This window comes from Heptranchias perlo, chromosome 12 (genome assembly GCF_035084215.1).
Source record: "Heptranchias perlo isolate sHepPer1 chromosome 12, sHepPer1.hap1, whole genome shotgun sequence".
Taxonomy (NCBI): domain Eukaryota; kingdom Metazoa; phylum Chordata; class Chondrichthyes; order Hexanchiformes; family Hexanchidae; genus Heptranchias; species Heptranchias perlo.
Genome location: NC_090336.1, coordinates 16,755,844 through 16,776,697, shown reverse-complemented (window position 1 = coordinate 16,776,697; position 20,854 = coordinate 16,755,844). Strand labels below are relative to the sequence as shown.

At 47.6% G+C, this 20,854-nt stretch overlaps 1 protein-coding gene across 6 annotated transcripts in view; it reads left to right on the top strand.

Annotated features, from left to right (window-relative positions):
- The window catches only part of LOC137327844 (potassium voltage-gated channel subfamily KQT member 1), a 699,654-nt gene that overhangs the window by 230,065 nt on the left and 448,735 nt on the right, over positions 1-20,854 (top strand). For 5 of the 6 annotated variants that reach the window (XM_067993699.1, XM_067993701.1, XM_067993700.1 and 2 more), the window contains exons 9-12: positions 8,797-8,892; positions 11,792-11,908; positions 12,215-12,362; positions 14,711-14,737. In XM_067993699.1, coding sequence (XP_067849800.1) covers positions 8,797-8,892; positions 11,792-11,908; positions 12,215-12,362; positions 14,711-14,737 — 388 coding nt within the window. The remainder of the gene's footprint in view (positions 1-8,796; positions 8,893-11,791; positions 11,909-12,214; positions 12,363-14,710; positions 14,738-20,854) is intronic. The other variant, XM_067993703.1, reaches the window with a different exon arrangement.

The following is a 20,854-nucleotide window of genomic DNA, read 5'->3' as shown; positions in this document are numbered from 1 at the left end:
GGTCTATGCACAGCTTGATGCAGCCGCACACAAAGGTGGCCATCAGGATGAGGGCCACGTTGGGCACGCCTTTCCCCCCTTTCTCCGGAGATTTGTACATCGTGACCCTGCGGACACGGTCCATTTTTGATCTCCAGACAAAGCGGAAGATGGCTCGGGTGACTGTCGCGGCGCACGAGCGAGGTATGGGCCAGACCTGCGCCACGTACAGCAACATCGAGAGCACCTCGCACCTGATGACCAGGTTCTTGCCCACGATCGAGAGGGATCGTCGATCCCACAGTCCCAGTTTCTGCTTAACCTTGGAAATGCGCTCCTCCCAGTTTTTGGTGCACGCCCCGGCCCCCCCGAACCAGATCTCCAGCACCTTCAGGTACTCCGACCTGACGGTGAAGGGGACAAAGGATCGGTCGGTCCAGTTCCCAAAGAACATGGCCTCGCTCTTGCTACGATTTACCCTGGCCCCCGAGGCCAGTTCGAACTGGTCGCAGATGCTCATCAATCTGCGGACCGACAGCTGATCCGAGCAAAAGACGGTGACGTCATCCATGTACAGGGAGGCCTTGACCTGAGTGCCTCCGCTGCCTGGGATTGTCACCCCTCTTATGCCCGCATCCCTCCTGATGGACTCAGCAAAGGGCTCGATGCAACACACGAACAAGATGGAGGAGAGAGGACAGCCCTGCCTGACTCCAGATTTGATCGGAAAGCTTTCTGATTCCCACCCGTTGATTGAAACTGCGCTACTGATGTTTGTGTAGAGCAGTTGGATCCAATTGTGGATTTGCTCCCCAAACCCCATTTTGGAGAGCACGTCCATCATGTTTGTGTGGGATATTCTGTCAAAGGTCTTCTCCTGGTCCAGGCTGATCAGGCAGGTGTTCACCCCCCTGTCCTGTACGTAGGCGATCGTGTCCCTGAGTAGCGCCAGGCTATCAGAGATCTTCCTGCCGGGTACGGCGCAGGTCTGATCGGGGTGGATCACCACCTCCAGGGCTGACTTGACCCGATTGGCGATGACCTTGGACAGAATTTTGTAGTCCACGATAAGTCGTGAGATGGGTCGCCAATTTTTGATTTCTTCCCTCTCCCCCTTCCGTTTGTAGATGAGGGTGATGATGCCTTTCCTCATGGAGTCTGACATGCTGCCTGCCAAGAGCATACCCCCGTACACTTCCAGCAGGTCTGGGCCAATCCAGTCCCACAGAGCCGAGTACAACTCCACCGGTAAGCCGTCGCTTCCGGGAGTCTTACTCTTCTCGAAGGATCGGACGGCCTTTGTCAGTTCGTCCAGAGTTAGCGGGTGATCCAGACTCTCCCGCTTGCTGTCGTCTAGAACCTCCGTGATAGACGCCAAGAAGGACTGGGAGGCCGCGCTGTCTGTGGGCTTCGCGTCGTACAGTCCGGCATAAAAGGATTTGCAGATCCTCAGTATGTCGGGCTGCGAGGACGTGACCGAGCCGTCCTCTTCCTTCAGGCTGCTGATCACAGAGCTCTCTCTGTGCACCTTTTGGAAGCAGAAGCGCAAGCAAGTCTCGTCCCACTCCACGGAGCGGACTCTGGACCGGAAGATGATCTTGGAGGCCTCGGAGGCAAAGAGCGAGGCTTGCTGGTCCTTCACCTCTCTGAGTTCCTCCCCGACATCGATCCCCATCGACTGAAGCAGGAGAAGATTCTGCATGCTTTTCTGGAGTCGGGACGTTTCCCTCTGCCTCTCTCTCGCCTTCTGAACACCTTTGAGGATGAAGAACCTCTTGATGTTCGCCTTGATGGCTTCCCACCAGTGCACTGGGGAATCAAAGAGGGGCTTTACGGTTCTCCAACCTTTGTAATCCCTCGTCAGTTCCTCAATGTTTCCCGGGGTCAACAGTTTCACGTTCAGCTTCCATGTCCCCCTGCCCACTCTCTGATCGTCCTGTAGATGACAGTCGGCCAGGAGGAGGCAGTGGTCAGAGAAGAACACCGGTGTGACCTTGGTGGATCTGACCTTGACCTTCGGGGACGCAAACAGGAAGTCTATCCTGGAATGGACGGACCCGTCTGGTCTGGACCAGGTGTATTGACGCACTGCTCCGTCTGCAGGGTTGCTGAAGACGTCACACAGCTTGGCGTCTTTCACCGCTTCCATCAGGAGTTTGGACATGGTGTCCAGTTTGCTCTCGGCTCTGCCGGATCGTCCAGCCGCATCGATGATGCAGTTGAAGTCACCGCCGAGAATGACCGGCTTGGACGTCGCCAGCAGCAGTGGGAGCTGCTGGAAGACGGCCAGCCGCTCGCTCTTCAGAGCTGGGGCGTACACGTTGATCAGCCGGAGCGGAGCGTTTTTGTACATTACGTCTGCTACGAGGAGACGACCACCCTGGGCAATAAATGACGGCCTCACCAGCGACGCCCACATCCCATGAACGAATGAAAAAAAACGTCATCCTCCAAGGCCATCTACATGCTCCACCACTGAAGGTCAGCAGCCTCCGACCTCCCATGCTCCAGCCACTGGGGGATCACCTTGTAGGACCACTAGGAAAGGTAAAGGCACATGGAAGACAGGGACTAAGGGGATGCACAAGGGTGATTAGTTTCATTTTGTATGTGTTATTTAATGAGTGAATTGGTAAATTTGGATTTGAATTTGCATTTGGTTTTGGTGGTGGTTCTTATTTCTGTGGTGAACTGAGGGAGAAATCATTATGTGTTGTCAGAAAGAGGACGATGTAATGATCAGTGATTGAGGAAAGGTAAGGAGTGTGGGACTGTTGGTTATTGGGGAGGTGTAGTTGAGGTTACTGGTACCGCTCATTAATAATCTGATCACGTAGAGCCCTTGCAGAAAGAGCACATCAACATTATAACCTCCCTTCCTCTTCCTCCACTTCCTCTTGCACTTCCTCCCCCCCCTCCTCCCTTTTCTAGCAGCTTGGCCTGCTTTGCGTGGCCTCTCTTCATACTCCAGGCATGTTCAATACCCAGAGGAAGTCCTACCAGGCCACCCATGTCTGGAAGCAACTTCTTTCAGCACAATATTTTAAAGGGCACAAAAAGGACTGCAAAACCAGCCAGATCACTCCAGGTAGAGAACTAAAACTTTAGCCAAGTATAGGAAACTGCCAAAAATGTGTATAATTGCACCAACAGCCAGAATAAATAATCTAGCAACTAACCTGTAAGTATTCATGGTCCCTCTAACGTTGTTGGTGGGGGAAGGGGGGGCCCTTCATGCCGTTTAATGTCATGTACAGATGTGCGAGGTTAAGAAAGGGCATTGGCTGGATTGTGGAGTTCCAAAATGGCAGCGGTGGCTTCAAATCAGCGTTGCACACTGATTCGCGTCATCATCTTGCTGGTCTGCATATTGCCAGCAGTCGTTAGGCGCACAAGCCCCCTTTAACAAGATGGCGCCCTGCGCACTTCCCGTCGGGAGCATGCGCGCGCATTTTGTATCCCGTTCTGAAACCTTAGTTGGCCACATAGGGCGTACAAAATGGGCGCCAATTTAACTCTCCCGGTGTACTTGGATGGTGAGGATTGAGGAAGTGGTGTGTGGAGTCCCGGTGTATTTGGATGGTGAGAGTGAGGAAGTGGTGTGTGGAGTCCGGTGTATTTGGATGGTGAGGGTGAGGAAGTGGTGTGTAGAGTCCCGGTGTATTTGGATGGTGAGGGTGAGGAAGTGGTGTGTGGAGTCCCGGTGTATTTGGATGGTGAGGGTGAGGAAGTGGTGTGTAGAGTCCCGGTGTATTTGGATGGTGAGGGTGAGGAAGTGGTGTGTGGAGTCCCGGTGTATTTGGATGGTGAGGGTGAGGAAGTGGTGTGTAGAGTCCCGGTGTATTTGGATGGTGAGGGTGAGGAAGTGGTGTGTGGAGTCCCGGTGTATTTGGATGGTGAGGGTGAGGAAGTGGTGTGTGGAGTCCCGGTGTATTTGGATGGTGAGGGTGAGGAAGTGGTGTGTGGAGTCCCGGTGTATTTGGATGGTGAGGGTGAGGAAGTGGTGTGTGGAGTCCCGGTGTATTTGGATGGTGAGAGTGAGGAAGTGGTGTGTGGAGTCCCGGTGTATTTGGATGGTGAGAGTGAGGAAGTGGTGTGTGGAGTCCCAGTGTATTTGGATGGTGAGGGTGAGGAAGTGGTGTGTGGAGTCCCGGTGTATTTGGATGGTGAGGGTGAGGAAGTGGTGTGTGGAGTCCCGGTGTATTTGGATGGTGAGGGTGAGGAAGTGGTGTGTGGAGTCCCGGTGTATTTGGATGGTGAGGGTGAGGAAGTGGTGTGTGGAGTCCCGGTGTATTTGGATGGTGAGGGTGAGGAAGTGGTGTGTGGAGTCCGGTGTATTTGGATGGTGAGGGTGAGGAAGTGGTGTGTGGAGTCTCGGTGTATTTGGATGGTGAGGGTGAGGAAGTGGTGTGTGGAGTCCCGGTGTATTTGGATGGTGAGAGTGAGGAAGTGGTGTGTGGAGTCCCGGTGTATTTGGATGGTGAGAGTGAGGAAATGGTGTGTGGAGTCCCGGTGTATTTGGATGGTGAGGGTGAGGAAGTGGTGTGTGGAGTCCCGGTGTATTTGGATGGTGAGAGTGAGGAAGTGGTGTGTGGAGTCCCGGTGTATTTGGATGGTGAGAGTGAGGAAGTGGTGTGTGGAGTCCCGGTGTATTTGGATGGTGAGAGTGAGGAAGTGGTGTGTGGAGTCCCGGTGTATTTGGATGGTGAGGGTGAGGAAGTGGTGTGTGGAGTCTCGGTGTATTTGGATGGTGAGGGTGAGGAAGTGGTGTGTGGAGTCCCGGTGTATTTGGATGGTGAGGGTGAGGAAGTGGTTTGTAGAGTCCCGGTGTATTTGGATGGTGAGGGTGAGGAAGTGGTGTGTAGAGTCCCGGTGTATTTGGATGGTGAGAGTGAGGAAGTGGTGTGTGGAGTCCCGGTGTATTTGGATGGTGAGAGTGAGGAAGTGGTGTGTGGAGTCCCGGTGTATTTGGATGGTGAGAGTGAGGAAGTGGTGTGTGGAGTCCCGGTGTATTTGGATGGTGAGGGTGAGGAAGTGGTGTGTAGAGTCCCGGTGTACTTGGATGGTGAGGGTGAGGAAGTGGTGTGTAGAGTCCCGGTGTATTTGGATGGTGAGGGTGAGGAAGTGGTGTGTAGAGTCCCGGTGTATTTGGATGGTGAGGGTGAGGAAGTGGTGTGTGGAGTCCCGGTGTATTTGGATGGTGAGGGTGAGGAAGTGGTGTGTGGAGTCCCGGTGTATTTGGATGGTGAGGGTGAGGAAGTGGTGTGTGGAGTCCCGGTGTATTTGGATGGTGAGGGTGAGGAAGTGGTGTGTGGAGTCCCGGTGTATTTGGATGGTGAGGGTGAGGAAGTGGTGTGTGGAGTCCCGGTGTATTTGGATGGTGAGGGTGAGGAAGTGGTGTGTGGAGTCCCGGTGTACTTGGATGGTGAGAGTGAGGAAGTGGTGTGTGGAGTCCCGGTGTATTTGGATGGTGAGAGTGAGGAAGTGGTGTGTGGAGTCCCGGTGTATTTGGATGGTGAGGGTGAGGAAGTGGTGTGTAGAGTCCCGGTGTATTTGGATGGTGAGGGTGAGGAAGTGGTGTGTAGAGTCCCGGTGTATTTGGATGGTGAGGGTGAGGAAGTGGTGTGTAGAGTCCCGGTGTATTTGGATGGTGAGGGTGAGGAAGTGGTGTGTAGAGTCCCGGTGTATTTGGATGGTGAGAGTGAGGAAGTGGTGTGTGGAGTCCCGGTGTATTTGGATGGTGAGAGTGAGGAAGTGGTGTGTGGAGTCCCGGTGTATTTGGATGGTGAGGGTGAGGAAGTGGTGTGTGGAGTCCCGGTGTATTTGGATGGTGAGGGTGAGGAAGTGGTGTGTGGAGTCCCGGTGTATTTGGATGGTGAGGGTGAGGAAGTGGTGTGTGGAGTCCCGGTGTATTTGGATGGTGAGGGTGAGGAAGTGGTGTGTAGAGTCCCGGTGTATTTGGATGGTGAGAGTGAGGAAGTGGTGTGTGGAGTCCCGGTGTATTTGGATGGTGAGAGTGAGGAAGTGGTGTGTGGAGTCCCGGTGTATTTGGATGGTGAGGGTGAGGAAGTGGTGTGTGGAGTCCCGGTGTATTTGGATGGTGAGAGTGAGGAAGTGGTGTGTGGAGTCCCGGTGTATTTGGATGGTGAGGGTGAGGAAGTGGTGTGTGGAGTCCCGGTGTATTTGGATGGTGAGGGTGAGGAAGTGGTGTGTAGAGTCCCGGTGTATTTGGATGGTGAGGGTGAGGAAGTGGTGTGTAGAGTCCCGGTGTATTTGGATGGTGAGGGTGAGGAAGTGGTGTGTGGAGTCCCGGTGTATTTGGATGGTGAGGGTGAGGAAGTGGTGTGTAGAGTCCCGGTGTATTTGGATGGTGAGGGTGAGGAAGTGGTGTGTGGAGTCCCGGTGTATTTGGATGGTGAGGGTGAGGAAGTGGTGTGTGGAGTCCCGGTGTATTTGGATGGTGAGGGTGAGGAAGTGGTGTGTGGAGTCTCGGTGTATTTGGATGGTGAGGGTGAGGAAGTGGTGTGTGGAGTCCCGGTGTATTTGGATGGTGAGGGTGAGGAAGTGGTGTGTGGAGTCCCGGTGTATTTGGATGGTGAGGGTGAGGAAGTGGTGTGTAGAGTCCCGGTGTATTTGGATGGTGAGGGTGAGGAAGTGGTGTGTGGAGTCCCGGTGTATTTGGATGGTGAGAGTGAGGAAGTGGTGTGTGGAGTCCCGGTGTATTTGGATGGTGAGAGTGAGGAAGTGGTGTGTAGAGTCCCGGTGTATTTGGATGGTGAGGGTGAGGAAGTGGTGTGTGGAGTCCCGGTGTATTTGGATGGTGAGAGTGAGGAAGTGGTGTGTGGAGTCCCGGTGTATTTGGATGGTGAGGGTGAGGAAGTGGTGTGTGGAGTCCTGGTGTATTTGGATGGTGAGGGTGAGGAAGTGGTGTGTAGAGTCCCGGTGTATTTGGATGGTGAGGGTGAGGAAGTGGTGTGTGGAGTCCCGGTGTATTTGGATGGTGAGGGTGAGGAAGTGGTGTGTGGAGTCCTGGTGTATTTGGATGGTGAGGGTGAGGAAGTGGTGTGTGGAGTCCCGGTGTATTTGGATGGTGAGAGTGAGGAAGTGGTGTGTGGAGTCCCGGTGTATTTGGATGGTGAGGGTGAGGAAGTGGTGTGTGGAGTCCCGGTGTATTTGGATGGTGAGGGTGAGGAAGTGGTGTGTGGAGTCCCGGTGTATTTGGATGGTGAGAGTGAGGAAGTGGTGTGTGGAGTCCCGGTGTATTTGGATGGTGAGAGTGAGGAAGTGGTGTGTGGAGTCCCGGTGTATTTGGATGGTGAGGGTGAGGAAGTGGTGTGTGGAGTCCCGGTGTATTTGGATGGTGAGGGTGAGGAAGTGGTGTGTGGAGTCCCGGTGTATTTGGATGGTGAGGGTGAGGAAGTGGTGTGTGGAGTCTCGGTGTATTTGGATGGTGAGGGTGAGGAAGTGGTGTGTGGAGTCCCGGTGTATTTGGATGGTGAGGGTGAGGAAGTGGTGTGTAGAGTCTCGGTATATTTGGATGGTGAGGAATTTGATTGTAATGTACTTTGACTAGCAGAGATGTGGGTAGTGATGGTTAAAAACTCTCCCATAGAGGCTGGTACAGTTACATCTCTCTAATGCTCCTCTGAGATATTTCCAGGTATCCAACGGTTCCCTGTCAGTTTCTTTATTCATAAGAACATACCAACAATAACGGCCAGGAAAAGACCCTCTGGTTCATCTAGCCTGTCCCACACAACTGTAATGCCTTCTGCATCACAATATATCGACTCCCCATCCCACCCAAAATCGATGTAATTTCCTGGACGAGGCCAAAACCAGATAAAAGCCCAGGCCAATTAGAGTAAAAAAGCTGGAAAATTCCTCTCTGGCCCCATTAGGCGATCGAAATTAGTCCAGGAGACTACTGGTCCTGATCAATGTCATACAGTACCTATGTAAGGATCTTACAACACTAGGTTATAGTCCAACAATTTTATTTTAAAATCACAAGCTTTCGGAGATTATCCCCTTCATCAGGTGACAGTACCTACCTTTTGTACACGGTGATCTTCGTCCCACCTAGAAACAGGTCCAGCTATAGCTTAAAGGAATTTAGTGAATCAAAGTTCATCGCACGAGCCAGCAGCCTGTTCCGTAGGTCCATGAGAGATTAGCATTTTGGTCACATGAATATGAACAGACCTTTCCCTTTGGTTGTGCTCTGTGTTGGTCTCTTCCAAATGTGCTCGAAGCTCATTACACATGCTAGAATTTAAACAAGTATATATGTTCCTGCTCCAATTTTCTCCACTGCTTTCCTCGAGGCGCAGATATCCAGGTGCTAGCCAGACTTTTCCCTAGCCCGGGGCACTGAAGGCAATTCTAGAACCCCTACCACCCAGTTGAGATCAGATAAATCAGCCCTTGAGCCTATGGCTTCCCCGGTCTGTACGGCTCAGCTTCATGTTAGCGAGCGTACTTACCAACTCAACTACCAACCCAGAATAGGGAATTCTGGAGAAACCCCTTTACCCAGAGAATGGTTAGAATGTGTTACCATACGGAGTAGTTGAGGCGAATAGCATAGATGCATTTAAGAGGAAGCTAGATAAACACTTGAGGGAGAAAGGAAATAGAAGGTAATGCTGATAGGGTTAGACGAAGAGGGGTGGGAGGAAGCTCGTGTGGAGCATAGACGACCGGCATGGACCAGTTGGGCTGAATGGCCTGTTTCTGTGCTGTACGCTCTATGTAAATCTACTGGGGAAGCCAACACAAACGACTTTGATCTGATTTCTCTTGTGTCATTTCCAGGGGATTCTGGGTTCAGGTTTTGCCCTCAAGGTTCAACAGAAGCAGCGACAGAAGCATTTTAACCGTCAGATCCCAGCAGCCGCTTCCCTCATTCAGGTATGTCACGGCCTGTTGGTCAAGCTGCATCCTGAACAGAATCCAATGCTTCGACATTCAGGGAGCCAATGGCGAGTGGGGTTTTACAGTCTTAAATCTAGATTAGCCTTGAATTTGGCTTAACTAAGGCTTTTTAAGTTAAAGCTATTGTTGGATTATTTACCCTCGGGACTCTTTCCATCAGCAGATCCGATTTCCCAAAACTTTAGAAATTGTAATTTCTTTTTAAAAACAGACGTTTGCTGCAGTGCTACACTAAATGCATTCTGGGATACCCTACCTGCTTGGAGGCCTAATTCGAAAATTGTGGCCCACATGATGTTAAAAAAAGGTCAAGTCAATTTAATTTATTTTTTAAAGAGCTACTCTATTGTCATCATGGAGCACACAAACGATTTGCGAGTATATTATTATAATCAACAACAGTACATAAAACCCAAGTCATTTTGCAAGATCATAAATTTTATGTTGTATGAAGCTTGCCAGATGTACCTCCTTAATGCATCTCAGATGTGTTTTTTTATATTCTCCCATGATAGTCTGTCACCACTTCCTGATGCTGAACACATGCATAGAGAAGGATTGGTGTGTAGGGAAGTGGAATGCATTAATGTGGGAACTGAAGAAATATTTGTCCTGTTAAAAGGGGCTCAGCACTGTAGGATGGTTCTGAAATTTCCTCAAGGCATGCTTATGTACAAACATGTGACTAACTAGAAGGTTCTGTGGAAAATGATCAGAGTAGTATACACCTAGCCTGCAGCCAGAGCAGAATTGAAGTGAAGAGGGCGGAAAGGGATCCATCAGGGAGATAAAGGGATGGGGTTCACTGGGATGAATACAACAACATGCATAAACTTGTTAAAAGGGTGATCAGAGGCGAAAAGAACGCCCTACAAAAAAAAAACACATAGCTGCAGATTCAAGATATGATAGCAAGAAATTATTTCAGAACTTCAACAGTAAGAGGTCAGTGAGAGAAGAGATGAGAAGTTTAAAAGATGCGGATGAGCTCAGGGCAGGCACAAGATAATAAACATTATTACTTATTTCAAGTATTCACAAAGGAAGACATGAATAACATGCACTATCCAGCAAAATTTCCTCTTCAATATAAACGAGATGGAAGTCCTAGACAGGCTAAAACAGATAAAAAAAACATTGGCCCTGAAATTCTTCAGGGGTCCTCCCAGTCCCCCTTCATTACTCTGTTGGGAGACCAGTGGAACCCCCGCCCCCCAACATAAACTAGCAGGGGCCCTGTGCAACCCATTATTTTGGTCTTCTGCTGGAAATATGATGAGAGAGTGGGAGAGCCTCCGTGGAATTTCAGGGTCAATAAATCCCCGGGGATAGATGGTACAGAGTGCTAAAGGAGAATAGAGAGAAGATATGTGGTGGGGGGGGGGGGGGGGGGACAGGGGAGGTACCAGTAGATTGGAAACAGATTAATGTAGTATCCATATTCCAAAAGGGTGACAACAGAAACAAGCAACTACAGACCAATTAGTCTTAGTTCAATCTGATGTAATAGAATCAAATTGATTATTAAGTGTAAACTTGAAGATTGTTTGTACAATAATAACTTAGTAAACAATAGTCAACATAGATTTAGAAGGGGAAAATTCTGCCTGACCAGTCTTTTTGACTTTTTTATGGAAATGACATCTCAAGTGGACTACTGTAAGCCTTACAATGCCTTCTACCTAGCCTTCTAGAAGGCATTTGAACAAGTTCCACATGAAAGGCTTTTAGTTAAGATCAAAGCTTTGGAGTTCCAGAGTAAATAATGGGAATGGATAAGAAATTGGTTGATGGGTAGAAAACAGTGGGTACTTGTTTGAAGAATTGTGCTTGGTTGGGATGCCGGGGAGGTGGGGGGATACGAGTGGGCTGCCCCAGGGGTCAATGTTGGGACCACTACTCTTTTTCATTTACATCAATCACTTGGACTCAGAATCCCAATGCAAATTGGTCAAGTTTGCACCAAATACTTTACTTTAAATTAAATCACAAGAGTAGAACAAGAAGCCACAGGTTCAAAGTGGCAGTTCCTCTCCGACTCTTTTGACTGTTTTATATTGAATTTGCTGATTACTGTTCTGCGTTGGATGGACATGTTGCACATCAGGTCCACCATGTCTCCTGGGCCTCTTTCAACTTCATTTTTAGCTATTTCAACACCATTCTTGGTAAAAGGCAAATTTAGGACTGATATCAGGAAATTCTTCTGCACTCAAAGAATGATCAGTACATGGAATGGACTCCTGGATAGAGTAATTAAGGCGAAAACCCTGAAATCATTTACGAACCAATTGGATGCTGCAATGGAGGAACTGTCTGGAGTCATGCTGGATGGATGAATTAAGATGGGCCGAATGGTCCATCTTAATTCACAATGATTTTATGATCTTCTGATTTATGCAGTCGAAGTTAAGCCAGAAATGTCCGTATACTGTTATTTAATGTTTTCTTTTGTGTTGGAAAATCACAAAGAAGCTTATTTGCAAGTTTGTTTTATTTTTGACTACGAATGATTTTCGACAAATATGAAAATGAGAAATTTCAGAATTACTACAGCTCATGTCTTTTCTGGGACTGGTGAGCCCCTTGGGATTATTCACTGTGATGGAGGAATAAATAAACCTGTGAAGCATAGGAGAGTCGATGCTCAATTGTGCAAACATTTTCCCCTCACAAAATTATAACCACGTAATCGTGAAATAATTTATTCTGAAGCTTTCAGCAAATGGGGACAAAATAGTTAAGTGCATGGAAACCAGTTCTTGTCACAAGTAAATGTACTGTAGTGCTTTTGCTCGGTTACTAATTTACAAGAAACATTTAAGTCCTTCCAAAGGGATATTTTAAACAGCTTTGTTGGTTTTATTCCTTTCAGACTTCATGGAGATGCTACGCAGCAGAAAACCATGAATCTTCAACATGGAAAATGTATGTTCGACAACCTGTCAAATTTTATGTTCCGCCTCCAAGTCCAAAGCCAAAGAAATCAGTGGTAATGACAATCTTCCCTTCTTTCTTTTCTTTAAGATATCTTCCCCCTTTTTGAATTCCCACTTCCACTTTCTCCCTTTTCTTGATTTTCTAGCACAGCAGTAAGGAGCCAGCTCCTGCTCAGATGGGCCTGATCACTATTTTACCTCACCAATGTGCAATAAGCCTTACGTTTCCACATGCATGGGGTGGTGTGAGCTTTGCCCCCGGGTGTTTACTGACTGTCTGTGCCGTGCAAACCTTGACACCTGTCTTGCAAGCCTGATGTTAGAGCTGAAAAGAAATTGTTGACTGCTTGTACTTTCAGGGTAAAAGAAAGAAGCTCAAGACCGATAAAGACAATGGATTGTATGCTGAGAAGTCACTGAATGTGCCTCACATCACTTACGACCATGTCATTGTCAAGGATGACAGGAAATCTGAATACTCAAATATCGATGGATACGATTCATCAGGTAGGAGAGAGAAACAAATGAGATTCAACAACAATTGCCCTGTTAGCTGGTCCAACAAAGACTTTCTCGGGCGGAATAGGGAGGCGGCCTGTGGCCACTGGTCAATCTTGTAGGGAAAGGGTAGTAGAAATTTGAAACTCTCTTCCCCCAAAAGGCTGTGGATGCTGGGACAATTGGAGCTTTCAAGACTGAAATGGAGAGATTTTTGTTAGGGAAGGGAATCGAAGGATATGAAGCTAAGGCGGGAAAATGGAGTTAAGGTGTGGATCAGCCATGATCTAATTGAATGGCTGAGCAGGCCTGAGGGGCTGAATGGCCTACTGCTGTTCCTAATGTTACTACGTAGACAGGGTGATTTGGAAAAACTTTGCCAGTTGTTCTTTTTGTAAATCTGCAAACTCGGGCTGCCTTTTAGAGCAATTCACGAAAAAACTTCGACTGTTTGACCTGTATCTCTCAATGCAGATATGCTGGGACTATCCTGAGTCCAATACAATGTCTACGAATATTTGCACTGTCGCAGTAACTTTTGCTTTTACCGATATTGGATAGAGTTGAGAAAAACAAATCCATGCCATCTAATAACCAAGTTACTAAAATGCAGCAATGAGTCTGGAAGGTGTTTGGGAAGCTGGGAGTGCTGCCTACCTTTTGAACTGTCACTGTAAATTTGTTGACCTAATAGATTATCCTATATAATTGTATTTGGAGTTCCTTGCTATTACTGGTTCAGAGAAGAGACGGCACCAGTCTTAAGAAACTCTGGAAACAATTCCAAAAACGTCCTTACAATATTCCAATCAATCACATCGTAACTTGGTCCTTTTAAAGCAACCTGCTTTTAATCAAAAGGAAGAGTGCAGCATTTGACCACATAACACAATATGCTTTGAACATCTGAGGTTTGACCTAAACTATAAAATGTATCAAAGGTATTTGATAACAATATAAACAAAGTAGACTTACTTATAAATACGTATATCTTACAAAAACACTTTATTACTTACTTATATCTTATAAATACACCTTATTAAATATTATTATTTGTAATTAAACATGATAGTCATAAATGCAATATTGGGAGCTAGAAAGGAGAGGAAATATATACAGGGTAGTTACATTTGGATGGGGTCCACTAGGTGGGAGGCCTAAAGATCAAATTTCCAATCCCACCTCGCTTCCAATTGATGTTGAAACAAGATTTGTAAAACACTAGTGAAGCAGAACTGGATTAGGAATACACTATGCTAAACCATTAGTAAAATGGTCTAAGAAAGCTAATGCAAGCACAAAGATCATTACTGATAATGGTTCATTGGAAAGATTTTGAAAATAAACCTTACTAAGGCCTCAACAGTGCAGTTTCATTAAGATGTAAAATTTGAAAAGGCTATTGTGTGTAATAGACCTGGAATGCAGTCAATGAGACAATGAGCTTGTGTGTAGCTACTCGTTCTGTTTTTGCATTAGTGAGGATCACAAAACAAAATCTCCAAAGGCCTAATTTGGAGCATTCCTATAATCCAAGAATGGACTTTACAAGCTTTGCTGTGAGAGGTTTTATCTAAGTGTGCAAAATTTGTGTATTGGGGATGGGGGCTGGTGGTACCTCCTGATAAATATGCGGAAGATTGCACCGAATATTTGGCCAACTTTTCAATTCAAGAAGGCCGCCTAGACTCCAGAAGCAATGGGAGGTAAAGTCAACGCGATAAAAGGCAAGAGCTGCTTGGTTTGGGTCAGAAGGCAACAGACAAGGGAGAAGAATGGAGAGAGAAAAAAATGGGGTGGAGGAAAATGAGCAAAAGGTTGCTGGAAGAGAATGAATAAGGCAGCAAGGGTGGTGGTAGTGGTGATGGGGGGAGGGGGTACTGGGGAAGAGAATAGGTAAGGCAAGGGAGACAGACAAGGTGCGCACATGGATAAGAAGTGGCCAGGGGGCAAGTGTAAATAGGGGAAATAAGCAAGGGGTAGGGGTTGTAGAAGAAGGAAATTGGTTGCCAATCTAATCAAATTTAATCATAACTGAAATCATTTTTCAGCACAATTTAAACTACAGTTGATTCTGCTGGATATGAAGCCAACCAAATATGCGTGGATTTGTTTTTCCAAATAATTGGGGTGAACTTTCTGCCATCTCCTTCTTCTTAAAGTGAGGAACTTGTACAACAATGACCATCTGCTGTTGACAAGGGGTCATAGCAATGCAGGCAAATATGTGAAATTGAAGACGTGTTGTAATATTTTGAATATGTACAACTTTACTATTTCCTCTGACTTTTTCTGATTTCTTCCTCTGTCTGTGACATCTCTGTCTGTACCTCTCTCCCACTTCTGCAAGTATACAGGAAAAGCACCGATGCTGAAAACAACTGGTAAGTTATTGGTTGACATGCACAGTGGTTGTAGAAATGCTTGTTCGTTCTTTTAAACTAGGTCCTTTCAGTGATGTGATTAATGCTGTGAGTGATGTCTCTTGCAACTATCCTCTTGACGATTAGTTTGGAGTAGAGCTCTAGAAACCTGTGAATATTAGTGATCAGAACTGAATAAAGCACAATAAGCATGCTCTGATTCTTAAATGAATTTTAAAAGCAAAGTGTTGGGTGTGATTTTGTGTGTTGTCATTGAGTACAAATATTGACTGCAGTCAAGGGCTACAGCAAGAAATTATTACCTGTGGCAGGGGAGTTGTTACAGAACTGACAGAGTGTATTCTACTCAAAGTTGGATGGGGCATCATTTAGCCCACTACTTGAGCCAATAAATATAGCCCTAAACTAAAGTCAGTATTTGTGATATTGTAACCTTTGTTTAGTTTCTTTTAGAAAGAGGAAACCCGCCCCCGCCCCAATTATTGCAGAGTTTTGTCCAGTGAATATCAGCCCCCTTGTCGGTGGTCACTTTTGCATGGCCCAACTCTCCATGGAGCCATCTCAAAAATAGGCACGTGGTCTCTTGTTATATGAAAAAACTATGTTCCCGTTCTGTACACATTCATGGCTACCTCTCTTGATTAATTGAGTACTATCTTAATAAAAGTACCTTGTTGCCTCAAATGCCATCACACCATTCTTCTGGGAGACACCAGGGAACACCAGAATGTGATAGACATGTGATTTAAAAGAGGTTGGTATTCCTAAAAAGGGTTTCCAACTGCAAGTCCTTCCTCCTCCCGACTAATATTGCTCACCAAAGACTGACAACTATGGGCCATCGCCATATCTTCCCTGGCCCATCTCACCCCTTCGGTCAGTTGACCATGCCAACGCTTATAGACCATAGGCACGATTTTAAAATGCCGGCAGAATGGCAGCGGGGGGAGGTCAATGGGCATGTGGCAAACCCGAGTAACAAAACTTTATCGTTCCCCACGCGATCGCGACCTAATTGGCGGCCATTAACCTTGTTCCCGAGTTGGCTGTCCGAAAGCTGCGCAGCGGGCGGACTGCGCGCCCGCATGACAGGCTGTCAGCTGGAGCGTCTAGATTTAAAGGGCCATTGCACCAATGGCTTTTGCTGAAGCAAGGAGCAAAGACACAGAATGGAGTAGCAGAGGGGAAATCCAACTCCAAGATTCAGCGACGCTTCACTTGAGGTGCTGCTGGCTGGGGTGAGGAGGAGGAGGGAACTGTATTACCCGGCCGACAGGAGCAAGTGCCCTGCCTCTGCCACCAAGAAGGCCTGGCTCGAGGTGGCAGAGGAGGTCAGCAGCACGAGCAGCACCTCCCGCAGTTGGGTCCAGTGACAACGGTCGTTCGGACTCAGGGTGAACAACATTCTGCTGCCTTAAAAAGGCAGACAGAAACTTTACAACTGGGCTTACAAGGCATCACACATGTCCTTCAAACTGTTGTCCAGCAGGGTGGTAGGAGTGATGTGGGCCTGGCCCAGGAGAGGGATGATGGCGAAAGGGGACATGGAAGCGGGGACGCCACTCAACGTGCTTCCTTGTCTCACCCGTTGCCCCCCTCCCAACCAGTACCTGCAATGCTGCCTCCTCTCCAGGTGGCCGAGTCTGCCCCTGCACAGGTGCAGGTGGAGCAGTCTTTGGCGGGGTCCTCACGGGCTCCAAAACCCAAAGGGCGTAGGCTGAAAGCATCTAAGCAGTCTGGGCATGAACATGAGCAACCTGCCACTACCTCTGCTGCAGCCACAGGGGATGCAGCACGTAGAAGTAGTCGGAAGAGAAAGGTAAAGGATTTGTGATCACGAAGATTATGCACAAATGTGTCTGACAGACTGACATGTTTTTCATTTTTATTTGTTTTTTGATAACGCCACATTAAATGTCATCATTCTCACCACTACAGCCACGTATTGCCCATTCTTGACTGCCATTTGTGATAGCGCCCTTTCATGTGCTTCATCATGAAATGCGAGACTTGATGCCACCCAGTGGGTAACTTTACAGTGGGTGTATGTGTAGTTGCAGGACTGTTTTGTGCAGGGGGGTGGGTGATGGTGTTGGTGCTGCTCTTTCCAGGTGGTCTGAGGACTGGACTCTTCTCACTTTGTAATCTCCTTATGAGAATCGGTCAAATACCAGTGACTCCCTGGCCTCACGAGCAGCCAGGCGAGCCGATGGGTTCGTCCTTGTCCTGCTCCTCCTGCTCCTTCTCAATGTTGATGGCAGATGAGGATGCTGGATGAGGGCATGGGGCCTCATCAACCGGTACCCCTCTCCGTTGCGCCATGTTTTTCAGGACACAACAGATGATTATAATTCTACCCACTCTTACTGGTGTGTATTGAAGCGCTCCCCCAGACCGATCGAGGCACCAAAATCGCATCTTCAGCAGTCCTATCGCATGTTCAATTACAGACCTAGTGGAGATGCGCCTGAATCGACCCTGATCCTCGCTGATGGGGTTCCTCAGAGGTGTCGTGAGCCACGTGTGCAGGGGGTATCCCTTGTCCCCGAGGAGCCAGCCCTTAAGGCTGTTTGGTGCGTGGAAGATGGTCGGGATGCTGGATTCCCTCAGAATGAATGAATCATAGCAGCTGCCAGGGTATCTCCCACACGTGAAGAAATCTTTTGCGGTGGTCACAAACAAGCTGAGCGTTGATGGAGTGATACCCCTTTCTGTTGATGAATAGCCCTGGCTCGTGTGGAGGTGCTCGGATTGCTATATGCATGCAGTCAATTGCACCCTGTACACGTGGGAAGCCAGCCACAGAGTGGAATCCCACTACCCCCACCGTCTGGCTGAGGTTGTCCATGGGGAAGTTGACGTATTGCGACGCCCTGCGAAACAAACCATGCCTTAGGCATTTGCGGGCAGATGGCTGAAAGACCCCAGCGATGTCACCGCTGGCATCCTGGAATGATCCGAAGGTGAAGAAGTTGAGGGCAGTGGTCACTTTAACTGCGATGGGTAATGCGACGCCACCAGGCCCAGCCGGGAGCAGCTCTGCATGAAGGAGCGCGCCGATGTCTGCGACCACCTGGCAGCTCACTCTGAACCTTCATAGGCACTGCCCCTCAGTGAGGTCTCAGAAGCTCAGCCTCGATCTGTAGACTGTCTCACGAGGGTGGTACCTCCACGTCGGCCCCTTGGTTGTTCCCGTCTCTGGTCTTGTGTAGGTCCCTGTGGCGCACCTCTGTGTTGTGGAGCTAAAAGTGGCGGAAGTCCTCCTCGGATGTACTGATGAATGCAGCCATTGCGCCCTCCATCCTGACGGTGTCAGTTTGAGGGGGTCCGAAGAGTTGGTAAATATGTGTAAACAGAACAATTCTGAGTGGAAACCAAGAATTTTCAGTCTAAACACAAAGACCTCCCAGCCAAAAGTTTGTCTGAGAGAACTGAGTGCCCTGCTGCAGTAACTGACCATTTATCCCCATCTGTCAAACTGGGATTTAAATGGCCAAATGGCTGCCGGCTGAAACCCGACTGCTTTCCCGTGGCGTGTTTCAAATACCACGGCAAACACATTGAGGCAGCGTTAAAGTCGCTTGCCTTCATTCTTAATTGGATTTATGGACATTTCAAGTACTTTAAGTACTTGATTTACTGCTTTAAATATCGTGAAGCCGGCGGTATTTCCGGGTTCGGGAACGGCGTGTGCATGCAGATGTCTCTGGGTCGTACGCGTCCTCCGGCGGGCTGGAGCAGATTTTCTTTGCCCCCAACGCACCTGCACTTCCAATTTAAAATCGTGCCTATGTCTCACTTCCAGGAGTTCTTTGAAGACTGGTCCTCCTCTTTCACCCCCAAACCCCCACCCTCCCCATCCTGCTGTTCTTACTCTATGAAATTGTGTTGCCTCACCTCAATCAAACTGGTATCACTCTGAAAACTGTAGCTTTGGTCCCCAAATCCACCACCATCCTACTACTCTGGTGTCACTCGCCAAAGATTATTTCCCACATGTGTCTTTTCCTCAGTCAGTTGCATGCAAGGTTTTATTCCAAGGACAATGTGTATATAAGTATTAAAAACTTATGGCATTGTATACTGTGTATGTCTGGGAAATGGGTTCAACCTGTTCAACCACAAGGAAAAGCTGCCATATATTGATAATTCTTTCTTGATTTATCTCTTTCCTTTATGCTGTCTCATTTCAAATTCTGTAATGATAAGAGTCGAATGGATTGAAGTGCAAAAAAAACATTTCCTTTTGGGCAGGTATGAAGAAATCGTTTTTATTCTTTCATCTGTAAGTAATGCTATCTTCTTTCTTTTTATCTTCCCTTTCCTACTCTCTGATTCTGTCTCTGGCTGTTGACCAAGCCCGTCAGCATTCCTGGGCTTCCTTTCCTCCACTCTATTCCTTCAGCTGTCCTTCTCCTCAAGGTAATGACTGAGTTGGAGGCAATAATTTGACTTGACTCCAACAGAAATCAAGCCTTCACTGACCTTATTCAATGCAAGTGTTCCCACACCCTGAATGGTTAAGAAATGTCTAGCTTGTAACAGGTGCTTTGATATCAAGTTTAACTGCACCACAAGGCCTCCTGATGCTAAAGGTAACTCTCCTTACACGACACAAGTTAATATGCTGAACTATTTGATGACTGGGTGCTGAATACAGGTTTCCCTGCTAGTTAGAGAGTGACAGAGAGTTCAATTATTTTCGCTGTCCAAAATTGGCTTCCAGGCAGCTGCTAGTGAATTATGAATCTAATAATGAAATCTGCTGGTTTACAAATGTGGATCAGTAGGGGATTGGAGCTAATTAGGCTGATTCAGGATTGTTAAAAGAGATCTCCATTCATTTAATTAGAAGGAAAGCCTTATATTTATATAGCACCGTATCTCATTTTGTCAAAACACCCATAGTGTTTAAAGAATGAATTTTGGCTGCCACGCAGCACCAGCAACATGATGAATAATCAGTTCATCTATATTTTCTTTTCTGTTGGATTGGTTAGGGAGGAATGTCAGCCAGAACTTCAAATAGTAACATGGGATCTTTAGTTTTTACCTGAAGTAGCAGAACAGACCAATGAGACCTTAGCTCAGCATTTCATCCAAGCAACAGCATCTCTCACAGTGTGGCACCCCCTCAGTACTGCACTGGAGTGACAGCCCAGCTCATGTGCTCAAATCCAAGAGGGGAGCTTGAACCCACAACCTTCTGACCAAGAGGCTACAAACTGAAACCAAGCCGACAGGATTATACTGCCTCTCTTAATGAGTGGCGGAGGGTTTCAGTGGAGCTTTCCCTGAATCGGTGCAGAAGATTGGGGAAACTTGGGTTTAGCTTAAAAACCAGCTTAAGGTCATTTGCGCCCGAATTTCCTCAACCTTTTGCTCTGAAAATCAGCATTATGCCATTCTTACAGCATTGTTTGGGAAAAGTTTTCAGGAAATTCCGGGCCAGAATTTTACCCGGGGAGGAGGAGCAAGAAAATGGGTAGGATATATAACCTCAAAGACAGGGACTGATCCAGTTACAGATTCAGTAAGAAGAGTTTTGATTGGTAATTCTGAAATCTCTGAATGGATAGCATAAGTGCTCTTTTATGAATCCTGCTCTTTACATGTGTGATTTTTAACGCAGCCTCGAATCGCCCACTAAAGCCACAGTGTTTCACAGCACTGCAAGAAATAGTTTATGACTGATGGGTAGCATCTAACTGAATGGGGTAGAAATCAGACCTCATTGTGCCCATTTTACAGGCATAATATGGGCGCAATGAGACCAACATCTTGCGCCCCGAGCACGCCCGAAAGAAGTCCAGCCCAATATTGGCGCGCTGTCTGTGGAGGCGCAATGGGTGCCAGCAGCTCGCCCAGATTATTTAGATGAGGCCCGAGGCCCAATTTGGGGCAGGCTTCGGGCCTCCCGGTTTGGGCACATTGCCCCCTTCACGCCCAAAACCGGGCGCTGATGAATTTCTAACCCCCTATCTTCAGAACAGAAAGATTCAAGAAGAATATTGATTTATTCTAGTTTTTAAATGATATTACTAATATCTATATAATTAAAAGCTTTGTGTATAGTGCATGGCCATGGGACATCACACATTAAACATGTACATATGG